The following is a 16,254-nucleotide window of genomic DNA, read 5'->3' on the forward strand; positions in this document are numbered from 1 at the left end:
TCTAAAATAATATTTTAATTATAATTAATCGGAGCCTATGGTGTTCATTAACCTAACCCTGTATGTAAATTCTAACATTAACAATATTTATTATACTCAACTGAATAAATTAACCTTTAATGTGAGAGTTTCTCTATAAGAGTGTGTCTTGATTTACCCAAGATCAATTGAGACAAATATCCATGCATCCATTGAAGTGAAAGCATGCTCAAAGAAAATTCCAAAAGCATATGCCCATTCTTTCAAAAGATGGATCAAAATCTAATTTTCGGAAGAAAGGAACCCAATTCTCCCCTTCTCAACGGATATTATTAGCTATACATGGCTTTAGCCAACTTCTAAGGTATGGTATACCCTTTGGACTGTCTTTAAGAGCAAAAGCTAAAGAGCAGAGCCACCATGCCCTCGAGTTTTGGGGACCATTTGTCTTTTGAATTCATGACCATGCACGGGATTGCTCAACTTACCCCTTAAGCGTCATCTCCGTGCCATATATATATATATATATATATATATGTATGTATATATACCAAAAAATTTTATGCCTTATACACTTTTTTCTATATATTGATTTCAACATGTCTAAAGGATTAGAGACAGATCAAAAAATAATAATAATAATAATAATTTCATCCCCTCGATCTATTAAAATCAATATTTAGAAAAATATATATAATTAAAAAATTTTACATTAGTATAAGTTAATACATTCCCATATATATGTATGTATGTATTAGTTTTACATATTTTTCTAACATTTGATTTTAATAGATTAAAAGAGCAAAAGAGAAGTAAAAAAAATAATAATAAAGAAAATTAATCTCATATATTTGATCTATTGAAATCAAAGCCTTAAAAAGCGCGTAAAACTAAAAAAAAATATTTATATATATATAATATATATAAGCCCAATATATTATTTTACTAATAAATAATATGATGTAAATAGACAAGTTGGGCTAGGCTCGAGTGTGGCTTTAAAAATTATCGATCCAAAGGAGCTTGGCCAATGGCATCTCTCTCTAAATTAATTATAAAGAAAAATTAAAAAAAAAAAGTGCTCAAATTATGGCATTATTATTATTATTATCAGATAATTCCAGTATAACAACATTAATACAAATAAAGGAAAAAGGTTGAATGTTTAAAGGTTTTAAGTTCGACTGTCAAACTTACTTTGATGTAATTCACTACATCTTTTTCCTTTTATCCTATTAACTCAAATGAAGAAAGCATGAATGTTAAGTGGAAACTTTACATATATTACATTTCTAAAACTTAACCTGACTCCGCACTCCTCTCCCTTCCCCCTTCTCAACCCCCAACCAAGAACCACCAGACAAAAAGAGACTCCAAAGTTAAATAAGGTAAATGATAATTCTCTTAAAGCCTAAAAGTAGAGTAGCCACTTACACTAGAAGATCCTCCATATCCACCGTAGGGTTGTGCTGAAAGTGAAGATGTGCTGCCCAACTGAGCAAACGAGGACCTATAACTCACGTCTCTATAGCTGCTGCTTGTAACTGGATCTTTGTGATTGTTCATAAATTCCTGTATTAAGCAAACAATTAATCAATCTTAACATGTAAATCTAATACTCACATTGAAGAGATTATTTATAGAGAACAAAATCCATAGAGATAAACCTCATTAAAGATAATAATACAAAGCAGTCATAGTTCCATTATTTATATAACCAAAGAGAAAATTAATAGTAATAGGAGTGAAACTTGAAACACCAGCCAGGAATAATTACCTATTATACTCTCTACCCTGTGAAGCACTAAATAAAGTATCAACTTCTCAACCATAAATTATATAAAATTGTCACAAGGTAGAAAAGAGCCCCATGATAGCAGGGAAACGAATCAAAATTTTGTTTTGTCTAAATTAGCAAATATGTCTTCTAGGAAAGCCTCATACCTCAATCAGTTGTTGAGCCAACTGAACCTGTGATGAGGTGCCTTTAATTTCCACGGTTATTTCATCAGATAGGCCCCTACTCTCTTGCATAGTTATAATGGCTCCACTAGAGCGACGAATGTGTGCAATATTAGCTCCTCTGATCCCAATGATATCCTCAGCATAAGAAAATGGTATTTGCATTGTTTGAGCAATCTGATTCCAGAAATGCAACAAGAGAAATGATGATATATAAACCAATATATATATGTATATGTATATATATATAATAGTATGAAGAAAGTGTTGCAGGTCAAGTCTAGGTAACCATGACAAAGTTTCACTTCAAAAGCCTATTTATACCATACAAAATATCATTGCAGAATCTCCAAACTGAATTAAATGTATGTAATGAAGAACATGTAATAACAGAGGAAAAATTACTACATTCAAGCCCTTCAACTCAAGCAGCATTTGCTATAGACCAAGGCATGAATGAACCTAAAAATGGCTCAAAGTGATTTTGTTCTCATCTTTTCAAATTAACATAGTAGTTAATGTCATGGAGATTAGAATTTATTATTAATTATAGATTTATATGCCATTTTAAGTTTGTGGTAGGGTTTTATGGCCGACGCCTATAAATACTTAAATGGATTATCTTTCAACCAGCTTTGGGTTATGAGTTATTGAGAATTTGGAATATTGAATTTGAGATTTCCCTCTCCTTGGTGCTCTTTGTTTCTCTCCCCTCTTATTTACCCTATTTCTGTTCTGCCCAATTCTTTTTGCCCTCTAATTTTGCATCTTATCTCCTTATGCCCCCTTTATCTTCTTTGTTTGACATCATAATCCCTTGCCTCTTTGCAAAAATGAATTAAAAAAATTCAGGCACGGACAAAAACGAACCTGTGTGACAATAGGAACGATAGATCGAACAAGTCCTGAATTAGAATGTATTGTCGAACGTGCAGGATCCTGCCCATATAAAGATGAAATTCCAGAAGATGGGATTCGTGACTCCAACTGTGTTTCATGTTCAAGGAACAAAGAATCCCTCCTTGCTGTAACAGGAAGATCAATTCCAATTTCACTTTGAGAAGCAGTAAGCAGAGATGACTTTTCAGCCCATGTCTCTGCTTGAAGATCTTGAGTGACAGTTGCATTGTGCTGCAAACAATGACAACACCACTCAGCATGAAACAGTTGCAGTGAATATAACAACAGTTTAATAGAAATCAAACTTACAGTCTTTTCAAAAAGAGGAAGAACACTGTGATCAACCAAAAATTTCCTCAGGTGCCCCACCACAGCTTCTAGAGCTTTAAGAACCTTTAGGGCTTCCCCCTGCAACTCCACAATCCTCTCATCTGCTGCCACATAAGATGGAACTTCATCTGCTATAACAAAAAAACATGTGCATCATAAATTTTATAGAATCTGAAAACCTATGATTTATAGGGCACTTTTTGAACTGAAAATAAGATACAAAAGCTTGGACTTATTGTAAATTTATATTACAAATGGTCTAAAATAATCAAAGAAAGCATTTAAATCTATTTATTTTGATTACTACAAAGTAGCATAACAAGGATGAAGAGTAAAATTTTACATTTAAGGGATTGCTTTCCAACTTAAAATATAATAGGCTCAAGGTCATATTACTAATATGTAACTCAAAAAACAAAATTTATTGTTAATAGCCCAAAATTGCTACACTAGAAGCTAATAGTCTAGACCAAGACAAAGGACTATTGTGTTCAGCCCACCAACAAAAGCCCCATAAGTTATTGGACATTGCACCCTAAGACAGCCACATGTTGATTACTATAATGTGACAAATTCCAGCATAAAATCTACCATTTAGAATATAGCCAACACCTTACAGGTGGTATCAATATCTTATCTAAGCCTCAGAAAGATGATTTTTCAGCTATGCAGATCCCAAAAACCTTTTGCATATCAAGGTAGACCCTCAATTTGAGAGGGATGGCAGTAGGCACCAAAGAAGGTTTTATTTTCATTCTTCACATGGTGAAAGTTGTCAAGCAAGAAAGATCACTTCAATATTAAGGTACAAGAACTCAAAATGACTTGCTGGAAAAGAAATGGACTTCCAAATTAATAACTATCTAGCATTCTTTTGTAATTGAAAAGGATAACCATAATTCAGCCAAGTCAAGACAGGTATAAGAAGACATGCAATTGGAAAAAGAGCCCCCTTAAGTTCTCTAAATCTTTATTAAAATTCACAAAGGGGCACATTTCGATGATTTGAACAATAACCCCTTCCAACAAAGCCCTCCAGCCAAAACAAACACATACCAAAGCACATGAATTCCCCCAAAATAGATAAATGAGGTATGCACATACATGCCATAGGTGTGCACACAAGAAATAATGAATAAAGAAGCATGGAATTTCAATCTTTTATCCATGTAATGCACTGGGCCATGCAGAATTTAGCCAGGACTTTATTGATTTAAGGTTCATTTCACGCCTAAGATAGTAATGGATAGAATAACTTCTTATTTAATGCCATATTTATCAGTGACTTGAGCTTTTTGATAAAAGGATAGGACGAGTTGTTGGATTTATGATCTTATGTGAGTAGGATTAAACAGCCCTATGGAACGGTAAAAGGATTGTGTAATACCAGAACAAAAGTGTTACACAAAATAAGCATTGATGTTACAAAATCATGACAATTCATTAATCAACTAATTAAAGGTAAAGGATTAATTATCAATTCAAAGTCCTATGCACCAAATGAAACCTAAATGCATAGATGAGAAAGAAGGGAAACCAAAGAAGTATTATGAATAGAAATAATATATTCAAATGTCCAAAACATACCTCCTGACAACACCCTCACAGATGCACCTGTGCTGTCTTGTAATGACTTAATTAAGGAGCCTTGCTTTCCAATTAAATTGAATGCTTGTGTAGATGCTACCAACAATCGGATTGAACAAAATGCAACTCCAGCTGCTTTAGCATCCCCATCATTTTCAGGCAATCCAGAGACACGTTTGAAAACTCTTATAGCAGCATCCATTGCAGGTGAAAGAGGTGCCTCTGGTTCTTCCTTTCCAGATATTAGAACCTATAAGAAAAGCCAATTAATTCAAGGAACTGCCAAAAGGGTAACCAGAAAACAGGATATTAAACTCCAATATCTTGTTGGAGACAAAAATTCGGATAGTCAAATTCAAAAATTGAAGAATTAATCTGTATGCAAAACTCCAATTGTTTTGTTACACAAAACAGAAATTTAGGTTTGAATTTATATCAAATAAAGAGGGCAAAACCCAGAACCAAGATTCAAGATTTAATAGTGGTGAAATTTATTTATCCAAAAGAAAATTTTTATCAGTTTACGTTCCAAAGGAAAAAGAGAAAGGGAAAGAGAAAGAGAGTTACAATGCGATCAGAAGTACCAACAGCACCATCAAGGACGCGGATGCGGGCGCGGGTTTCCTCGCAGATCCTCTTGATGAGTTCGCCTTTCCGGCCAATTATGCTGCCCACTTTCAAAACTGGTACAATCAGCCGAAATACGCAGTGTCCTGGCCATCCGGGCCATTTCTCTACTGCAGGATAAATGATGGCTGCTGTGGCCGTGCTGGTTGCTGCTTGGTTCTTTGCCGAACCGTTCTCTGTGGCGTCTTCGATTACCATGGATTGGGAAGGGGGGGGGGGGGGGGGGGGGGATATACTTGCAAGAACTAGTGGGAGCTTGGAAAGATTCGCTTTCGACTTGCCAGAAAATCAACTCGCAGATAAAATTAAACAAACTCTCTCTCTCTCTCTCTCCAATGATATACGTACAGACCAACTCTGGGCTGAGCCTTGATCTAGGCTTTTGGGTCAAGTCCAGCTTCTAGGATAGATTATATATATATATATATAAATCATGTTTAAGGTTCGGTCTAAGTCGTTTGAGATCTATGGTGTTTGGCCAATTCTTGATCCATCACAGGCATATTTTAATTTAGGTTTTTAAATTTCAAAATTTTATTTTTTTAAATTATACAAAATGTTCATTTGAGTTTTTAAACAATAATATAAATAAAAACTTTTAAAAGAAGTGTTAATGAATAGTACCGATTATTTAATGAGATTTTTATATTATTCTCATTTTATTACTTTATAATTTATAAAATTATTGAGAGAAGTAAATTAATTTCACGATTAATTTTTTTCATTTGGTGCAATTTTTTATTTCATGTATTTTTAATTTTAATTAATAAAAAGAGATTTTTTTTCATTTTAAAATATATAATTTGATAAAATAAAGTTGAATCTTTTATTGTGTGATATTGAGATATTTAAAAGGTATTGTGAATTATTCATTATGTTATCAAGGAAGTGATTTGCATTTGGTCGACTGTACTAATGCTAATTAGGGAAGAGATTTAAATGAAAGAAAATCTACCTTTGGCTATATTTTTTAACTAAATAGTGGACAATTTCATGGAATAGTAAGAAACAAACTTGTATAACATTATCTATAATGGAAGCTAAATTTGTAGATAGTGTAAGAGGTTATTTGGCTTAAGAGATTCTTGAATCATTTAAGATTTGAGAAGGATAAGTCCAACTCAATGTTGATGAATTGCGATAGTCAAGCTGCAATCACATTCACAAAGAATCCTAAATATCATTGTAAAATCAAATATGTAGATACCAAGTATAACTATATGAGAGACATGGCTGCAAAAAAGAAAGTCAAGATGCAATACATTTCTACGCATAAAATTATTGTAGATCCATTTATGAAGCCCATATCCAAAGATGTGTTTAATAGCCACACGAGATTTCTAGGATTACGTAGATGTTGAAGTACATATATTGATTGAATAGTTTTATATAAACAATGTATGATATTTTTCCATTTGAGTTAACTTATATTGAATACAATTAGCGCCATTAAGGTTTAGTATTTTATTTTGTGATGCATGCACACATGTATATGTAAACGTACCTATATGATATGTTTTGAAAGTTATGTTAGACAGATGATTAGTCTTCTTATATAGGAAATCACCTCAATAGTTTGGCATAATGGAGATGAAATTAGTTTTAAGCTATGGATCAAGAACCCATGCTTAAAGTGAAATTACCTAGATAAATGGTCAAGATGAGGTCACTTGATATTGAAATTTGTGATGAAAAGTGAATAATTCCACAATTCATTTTGTTTGTCTTAAATTCTAAGTGAAAGTCCTATTGATTATGTAAAATCAAGTAGAGTTGTGGACTTAAGTTAAATACTGAGAGCATCTAAACCAATATTGATATATAAATGATGACAGACATATGCTTCCCGAAAAAATAAAAGTAATACCGTAGTATGTGTTTCATATTACATATGCATTATTTGACCAGCAAGGGTAAAAAAAGAATAGATCTCTATTTTTTATTGTGTGAGCCCTTGAGATAAGAGGATATGATATTTAGTACCCTTAAGAACTTTCGACTATTTTTTAAAGTTTTAGCTCAATGTTAGCTATCTTGGATTGTTGTCAATAATCATAGATGATTCGATCTAATAAAACATATCTAGGTAACAGTTGAATTGAAATGAAAAGATTTTAGAATGAGGGAAGATCATTTTGGTGTCACATTTGATTGTATTCACAGGCCAACCAATTATGTTTGAAACGTTGAACACTATTATGAATAGAGAAGTATATCATGCATTATAATAAAAGAGAGATCATGAAAAACTTGAAATATGACTAAATGGGTTTAAGGTGCTATATACTTACTTTACTTGTACTTAAGAGTTACTATAAATACCTAATAGTTGTATAAGTGACTAAATGTGATTATAAGCTACTATATACACCTAACAGTTGTATAGCAACTGAGCTCTCAAAGTATGATGGTCGTATGACTTATTTTTTTGTATAAACTCGAGGTAAATAAAAGAGAAAAAGTTCTCAAGATCATAAGAGTTTAACACTCACTGTGCGGTGGGAGATGTTAGTATAATCGCACAAAAATGAGTGCTAATCTGATGTTACAAAAAAACTACCTTTAAAAATTATTGTTTAATGAAAACAACATAAAAATTGCATTGGTTGTTTACAAATTTTCATTTAAGAAAAGTAAATGCCACCCATCTTTTTTTTGTTATATAATGGTAGCATTCAACCATTAAGAATTGACGAAAAAAAAGGTTTCTCACAAAGAAATGGGAATAAAAGGAAAGAAAGCAATCAAGCAGGCATTGTACAACTCTTAAGAAAAGCTCTTGTTTCGATGTGTTGAAGGATTTACGTTGTAGAAATGAACAATTTTCGTATTGTGATCTTGTTCAATAACTAGTAATTCAATCAAGTTTTCACTTTCGCTTTCGCTAAATAAGTATATATGATTATGTTCGTGCATGTGTGTGTATATACATATCTTGCATGTACTTTATCTTACATGAGTCTAAGGTCATATTTGGTATAGGCTGATCACTAAAAAATTTATGATGATTTATATATGGTGATTAGATTATTATGTTTGATAACCACTTGGTGATCTTATATTGTGATAATCTTAGGTTATCGATAGTGATCAAATTATTACCTTGAAAGGTTATCTAATTCCCTTCTAAAGGGTAGAAACTTTTATCACCAAGATAAAGTGATATATAAAATTAACAATTGTCAATATTACTTCTTTAATAAGTAAATTAAAAACTTACTTCTTATCAAAATTAATAATGATTATTTGTATTATAAATTTTATATTTTCAAACTACTGTTCATTGTAATATAATCATTTGTGTGCTTTCTTTTATCTTTTTTTTAATGTTTTATATGCTTATAATATAATTTTTTGATTTTAATAGATTAATTTTTATTTTTTAATTCAATTATTTTTTACATAATTTATATTATAAAAACTAATTTACCTATTAATAAATATCTTTTTTAATTTAATATTTTTATTATATTTTATTATGAAGTAAATAAATTATTATTAATCTTTTATAAATTTATTATCTTTAAACAATATTGAAATTATTAACTTGTGTTACTATTATAATATACATAGTTATTTTGGTACTTTTAAATAAAATAATATTTAATTTTTAGCAACACTAAATATAGTGATATTTTATTTCTATGAATTAATGATTGCGAATCAAACAAAGCAACTTTAAATCACAAATGATAAGATTACCTTAATAATAAGATTACATCAATAATAAAATTATCATGATGATTTTGAAAATCATACCAAGTGCTACTTAAGAGCCAATGACTCTCAAAATTTTGAAATTATATATATATATAAGTATATATTATTTTTTAATAATTTTAAATTTTTTTATAAAAAAATTAGTTAGATTCTTTCAAATCTAAATTTGTTATGTTCCTATATATTATTCTTTAGTCTGTATATATCTATATTGAATATAAAGTAACAAAAGTTATTTGTATTTAAATGTTACAATTCTTTGATTAACTTGAGTTTACTAGTTATAAATAATTTTTAATTTCAAATGAATTAAATTTTTATCATTATATTTTCCTAAACATATAATTTTGAGTTTAACATTATATATATATATATATATATATATATATATAGATGGGTGGTCATGGTTCTAACCAAAACACAAGGGGAGTATGCATAAGCTGTAGCTTGATAATTAATGGCTTATGAAATATGAAAAAACAAAGGAACAAATTTATGGGAAAAAAAAGAAAAAAGATAGTGAATTTATAATGCACTAAAAGCATAAACTGAGAGTTTGATTGCACAGCTGCTGTTGCTAGAGTGGTTAGCAGCAGACAAGGCCATTAAGCTTACATTTAGACCATGAAGATTTTCCCAAAAGAAACGAAAAACTAAACTCTGACTGACTGACTGACTGACTGACTATATGTGACTTTGATGCAGAAAACTAAGAAAGGCCACGCATGGGGGTTTGGTTTGGCTACATGCTCATGGGACTTTGTGGATCATTAAGAGCTGCAATGGCTGTTTCAATCTGCATTTTTATCAACTCATCTTTCTCCTTTTCATCAGCCTGCATTTATATCAACCAATTCAAACTGATTTAGGCATTTAGCACTATTCTATGTGGATGGACATACAGAAGCTTAAATTAACATTCTAAAACAAAGATTCATCTCAAAAGTAAATATAATTAAAAAAAAAAAAACCAAATGGCGGCAAATTCAACTTGCTGTCAGCTTGCTGCAAATTCAACATTTTTTTTTTAGAAATAAGACAAATCGATTTACCCAAAAAAATCTGGGAAATGATTAGTGATTATGCATTTAAAAACAAAAAAAAAAAAAAAAAAAAAAAACTTAGAAGAAATTTTTTAGATAAAATTTGTGAATTTCTTTTAAAAAATGATTAAATAAAAACTAAAATAAAAAATAAAAAACGGTATATTGAAAAAACTTATTACATAGATGAAATGTGTAAATTAAAAAAACAAAAAAATTTTGATATATTTTTTAAATTAACATTTTTAATAAAATTATTAAAAAAAATTTTGCCATAAATTTAAAGTATAAATAATATTTTTAATAATCTTTTACATATTATTATTCTTCATATTAAATTCTATCATTCTATGAATTTAAATTTTTTATTAAATTTTAATTAAATTATTTTTTAAAACAAATTTATTTAAATTTTTAGAAGTCCAGATCTAACCTAACTAGCGCTTTAGAGCGTCAACTGTCATCAGCTCTATCTATCCGATGATGTAGCAATAACATAAAAAAAATCTTTTATTTTCTTTTCTCAAATTATAAATAAATTAAAAAATAAACTTAGATTGAAATTTAAAAAAAATTAATATTGAATTATATTAAAATATTTAATGTGACATTTAAATTTAAAATTTTTAATATAATTATCAAATTATGAATTTATTAATTAATATGATATTTATACTTAACATAATTCATTCTTAATGATGATATATGACTAATAAAAAAATTCAAATGTCATATTATTTAACATATTTATAATTTAAATATTATATTAAAATTTTTTTAAATCCAAATTTTACATTAAATATTTGACTATAATTTATAAATTATTTATGATATTATAAAAAAAATACAATAATTATTCCATTGCGCTCAACTAATATCATTACTTCAATTCTTATTTATTTTTCAGTAAACCATCATCCATTAATTTCTTTATCATTCGACAAACCTACATGTAAATCTAAAAAAAAAAAAACAAAAGTCACGCATTGTTTAACGTTGAAAATGGAAACTCAAAAAAGGAAAAAAAAAAAAATACAAAACGAGAAAAGAGTTGGATATGTGAAAGATGCAATTATGCATGCTGCAAAAACCATGTTGACATTAAAGAAAGGTGTGAGAACTGAGAATGACACATTAAACACATGCGAAATTCTTTGCTCTTTTAGATTAGATACGATTTCTTTTGGTTTTCACACATGACACGAGGTTTCTATGTGGCTACTAGGCCTTTCGAGTTTTGTTTGATAATTTCATGGGATTTTACAGGAAACAAAATTTCTAACAATATTAGAAACATGGTTTTGTCATTTGGCCCAAAATGTGGGAGATTTTATTGTATGCCTTTGCTCCCACAAAAAGCCTAACCATTTCAATGGTTTTAAACACCGATTAATCCGAAATTAAATTAGATCAAATCTTATAAAAAATAAATTTTTATGAATTTATTTTTTTATATTTATAACAGTCGAAATTAAAATCTTACTTAAAAAGTTTAAACTTGTTATCATTCAAACCAACATTGATAATTTCTTTTACTTGTTATTATTCATTGGTCCTCCTCTCACATTATATGTCATGTGAACAAATTTTATAAGTTTCTTTGATGGATGCCGACCTAGCTTCCCACCAATACAGATTTTTTCTTTTCCTTAAGAACACATTAGATTAGACATTTTGTATATTTGTTTCATATTTATTTTATATTAAATATATATAAAATATAAAAATTATGTATTATAATTCGTATTAATACATTTAATATAAAATATATATTTTTAATTTTGTTAAATTTATAATTTTTATCAAAATTTTAAATTATATTATTTTTATATTTTTTTATTATGTGTCATATTTAAAATTATTAAGTATAAAAAATACTGTTACAGTCTACCATTAGTATTTGAATTTAAGATCTCTCTTTACAACTTGAGGCCTCTGCCCAAGTGCCCGTGTGCCATAATTTTCATTAAAAAAAAAATAGTTTTCCTTGCATAACAAATTTGAAAACATGATTTGCAATTTTTTTAAAATTATTATTAATGTAATTTGTGATGGATTGATCTATTTTATGTCATAAAAAAGTATTTAATTAGTAAATTAGCAGTGCCCAAATGATCCTTTCAAAATTCAAAGAAATGTTATAATATAATTTTTTTTTATTTTGGTATTTCATTTTAAAAATAATTTGATAGTGATATCTTATCTCATCTTTATACTTCACCTACATTATATAGATGAATAAATGTGTTTAAAATTAATAAGATCATTGTTGTGTGAGATACCATTTTACAATACCTACTACAAATTTAATTTTCTGATGAGAAATTTTAGAAATTTTTAAGATTTTGACAGAAAACATGGGCACTCTTGATTGATCCACTAGAGACATCCAAAATTTACTTCTTGTCTCATATCAACGAAATGATATCACATATCTGAATTTTTTGAGTATTTGAAGTGACAAAAAAAGAAAAAAAGGAAAATAGCATAAACATGATAATTTATTTGTTTTATTGATGATGTTGATAAAAACACGAAAAAAAAAAAAAAAACAAACTTTTGAACTCTAACAGAACTTATAAATGGAAGAAAAATAATACTCTTTTGTTCTCATAAAAATTGTCACAGATTGACTTTACTTTAATCAAAATTTTAAAAATTTGTCATTTATTATTTTAAATATTTTCATTAATTAAATTTTAAAAATATATATCCAAAAAAGTAGATCATTCATTTTTTTGGAAAACATTTTTCCAATTTTTATCATTATAAATATAAAATAAAACGAGACAAAATTTAATCAATAAAAAAATCAACATGTGATAAGTTTTTTTAGACAAAGAGAATAAATTAAAAAAGATTATAGGAAATATTTATTCTTTATTTTTTTTCTGTTGGGTTCTAAGGATATCTGAGGCTTTGTCATGTACATTTTTTTATTTGAGTTGGTTTAAATAAATTTATTTATGTCAAATCTAATTAATTTATATATACTTTTTAATGGATTCGAACTCAAACAATTAAAAGAAAAACAAATTCTTTTGCCATCTGATCCAACATCCGTTAATATATAACAGAATAATTAATTTTGGATATTTTGAATTTGTTTAAAGAATTCTTGAAAGAATTAAAGGGTAATAAGTTGAAAAGGGGAAGGCAAATAAAAAAAGTTAGAAGCATTATGCTATTATTCAAAATAAAAATAAAAAAAATATAGACCACGTTTAAAGTGGAAGTATGGGGTCCTTTTGTTTTCTTACTTTGGATGCGGGAGTGGTTTTTTTGGGACACTGGATTTCACTTTTGCCCTAAGTTGTTTTGATTGTAATAAATGGGTCATCCACTTTATTAAAGTTAAGACTATAGGTTTCCAAATCTTTTGGGCCCTTTTTTTTTTTTTTTAATTAAAACAGTTAAAAATTGAATCTTAATTATTAAAAATTTCTTATACCCTTCAAACTATGTATGCCACCTATTTTTTTTAAAAAAATTACTAGCATTAAATAATCCAATAAATAATGCTCTTAATTTTATTACTAGCAATTTAGAAATTTAAATTTTTTTTAGAAATTTAGATATATATAGTTTTTTTAATAATAACTATTTAAAAAAAAGAATATTTAGAGCCAATGAGGAATATTTAGAGCACCGACAGATACTTTATATTACTAGAAATATAGATCGAGTCAATCCCTTAACAGTTCAAGTGAAAATATGAAAAATATTAGCAAAAAGGAAGTCAGATTTAAGCCTTGAAGAGGATTTTTTTTAACCTCCTATTTGAATAAAATCTATAAAAAATCATTTAGTCTAAGGACAATTTAATTAGTAGATCAACTCAGTATGCAGTAATGCTTGGAATCCAAGCACACGGTTATTTAATAATTATCCCACCATTAAACTTTCAAATTGAACTAAGAGAAAGATTTATATAATTTTTTTTTTGTGAATATTGTAAAATTATTTATTAAAAATGATTCAATAAAAATTAAAATTGAAAAACAAAATATATAAATTAATAGAATTTAATGAAAAGATTAATAATATGTAAAAAATTATTAAAAATATCATTTATAATTCAAATTTGATTAATATTTATTTAATAATAATAATTTTTTCTATTTAAAAAATATATTAAATTTTTAGGAAATGATATTTTAAAAAAATAATATTTCATAAATTTTAAATTAAAATATAAATATAAATATGTGCAATCATTACTTTATTGTCAAACTGAATTTTTTTTAAACAAAATATTTATCTTAAATAAATATCGGGTTTGAATTTTATATTAAAAAAACTTATTTAAATGGGCATGTACGGGTAATGTTGTCGCGTATGGTACATTTCAAAATAACTACCAGCTATAGCAGCTTTCATGTGTGCGATTGTAACTTGAAAGGGAACAACATAAGAGGAGATAAAGTCATAAAAATCGAAAGCACAATGCTGAAAGTGTATGACAGTTTGATTATGGGATTATTCATAAAAAAGAAACATATCATCCCAAATGATTTGTGAATAGTTTAATAATGAGAAAAAAGATGAAACAAGTTAGATTGGAGCAGACAAAAAAAATATATAAAGAAAAATTTAGCGGACTTACCTCAATAAAGACAGTTTTCAACAGCCTCCCAGAGACAGCAGTGATGTTTACTGTAATAATTTTGAGCTTCAAGGATTCAAAAACTTCACATAGTTTCACCATCGTGTCTGTCTTTTTACTACATGTTATGCTGACCACCACTGTCTTCTCTCCCATATGTGTCACTTTCAGCTAAAAAAAAAAAATAGGAGAGAAAGATAAAGTTACTTCAACTGGAGAAGAGAAAATTTGAAGACAATTACTACTAGATATGAATGAGACAGAGGGAATAGGTTTTAGTACTTCAAGAACTTCAATAGGGGAAGTTCTTGATCCACCATAATCAAAAATGTTCTCCAGTCTGGTCTTCTTGGATCTTAACAACAAGGGTAGCTCTTGCTCATACTCGTATCCTGGATTTTTCTTCAGTTTTCCAGACTCCAGTTCCATGATCTCAGCCTGAATTCTCTTTTCCTGGTCATGCAGTTCCTGGATGTAGTCAATGGCATCCTTGACAATCGAAGCCTTGTCCATCTGAAAATCAAATTTTCAACAAGATCAAACCAAAATTTATCAACCCAAAAAGAATCCCGTTTCTTTAAAGGAAAAGAGAGAGAGAGAGATCATTGTTTTTTTTTTTTTTTTGTTAATTTATATATTCACCTTGCTGATATTTGGCACAACTGCTCTGAGAGCAAAGAGGCGTTCGTTAAGCTTCTTCCTTCTGTTTCTCTCGGAAACGATGTTCTTAGAGGCTGCAGAGGATGCTGCTCCATCGGGAGAACTCGAATCGTAGTACCCAGAGAACTCATCAATTGCCCAACTGCTTCAATTCAAACAAATTCCCCCTTTTTCTTATTTTTTAGTGAAATAATTCAATTCTTTGCAGTTTATTAAAATGGACAAAACGAAAACAAAATTAATTTTGTTGGAAAGGTATAATAAGGTGGTACCTATATTCTTCGTTTTCAAGGAAATATTTCGTCTCCCAATAATTTTTGTACTCATCACCAATATTCTCCATGGCAAGCATAGGTTCGATTTGTTGTTGTTGAGAAAAATTAAGAGAGAAACAAAAGGGGCAGAGGAGATTGGAATAAATGAAAGAGGGAAGCAAGGTAGGAATGAAAGATTCGTTTTCACTCCAGCTTGGACAAGTGAGAATTTATGTAGGGGAGAGATTGGGGAAAAGCCAAACAAGGAAAAAGAGGGTAAAACTCTAAAATGTTTTTGCGAGTAGAAAATAAATGGGCGTTTGGTTGCCTTCGTAGAAGGATCAGAGCCGTCAACCAGATGCGGCCTAGGACGACGAGTATTAAAACACCCCCACTCTCTCTTATGCCGCTTGTATTCCACGCTCCAAATAATTGAATCATTTTTCTTCCGTCTTCGCTTGCCTTGGACAATTATTTTGTTCCATGTAATTTTGTCAAACATCTCTTTTACTCATCTATTCACAATTTCGCAATGTGATGAACTTGACGACGAAAAAAAGCAATAGCGACATGAGTAAGATTATAA

The 16,254-nt window shown here is 28.8% G+C and overlaps 2 protein-coding genes across 4 annotated transcripts; both read right to left on the minus strand.

Moving 5' to 3' along the window:
* Positions 1 to 1,058: 1,058 nt before the first annotated feature.
* Positions 1,059 to 5,697, minus strand: LOC111301759 (RNA-binding KH domain-containing protein PEPPER). Of its 2 annotated transcripts, none has more exons than XM_022897693.2 (6): positions 5,326 to 5,697; positions 4,759 to 5,008; positions 3,151 to 3,299; positions 2,812 to 3,072; positions 1,924 to 2,118; positions 1,059 to 1,551 (listed from the first exon to the last, which is right to left on the minus strand). In XM_022897693.2, exons 1-6 carry the CDS (start codon positions 5,581 to 5,583, stop codon positions 1,384 to 1,386), a joined length of 1,281 nt encoding a protein of 426 aa, XP_022753428.1. In that variant the 5' UTR covers positions 5,584 to 5,697; the 3' UTR covers positions 1,059 to 1,383. The 2 variants fall into 2 exon arrangements, with proteins under 2 accessions (XP_022753428.1, XP_022753427.1); XM_022897692.2 differs by having other exon boundaries at positions 3,151 to 3,302; positions 5,326 to 5,607.
* A 3,900-nt stretch (positions 5,698 to 9,597) lies between these two features.
* Positions 9,598 to 15,904, minus strand: LOC111301760 (transcription factor bHLH35-like). 2 transcript variants are annotated; one of them, XM_022897695.2, is made up of 5 exons: positions 15,687 to 15,904; positions 15,397 to 15,559; positions 15,037 to 15,267; positions 14,755 to 14,925; positions 9,598 to 9,940 (listed from the first exon to the last, which is right to left on the minus strand). In XM_022897695.2, exons 1-5 carry the CDS (start codon positions 15,764 to 15,766, stop codon positions 9,848 to 9,850), a joined length of 738 nt encoding a protein of 245 aa, XP_022753430.1. In that variant the 5' UTR covers positions 15,767 to 15,904; the 3' UTR covers positions 9,598 to 9,847. The 2 variants fall into 2 exon arrangements, with proteins under 2 accessions (XP_022753430.1, XP_022753431.1); XM_022897696.2 differs by having other exon boundaries at positions 15,397 to 15,556; positions 15,687 to 15,901.
* Positions 15,905 to 16,254: the final 350 nt, after the last annotated feature.

Source organism: Durio zibethinus, chromosome 15 (genome assembly GCF_047325235.1).
Source record: "Durio zibethinus cultivar Kanyao isolate XHJ-2024 chromosome 15, ASM4732523v1, whole genome shotgun sequence".
Classification (NCBI taxonomy): Eukaryota; Viridiplantae; Streptophyta; class Magnoliopsida; order Malvales; family Malvaceae; genus Durio; species Durio zibethinus.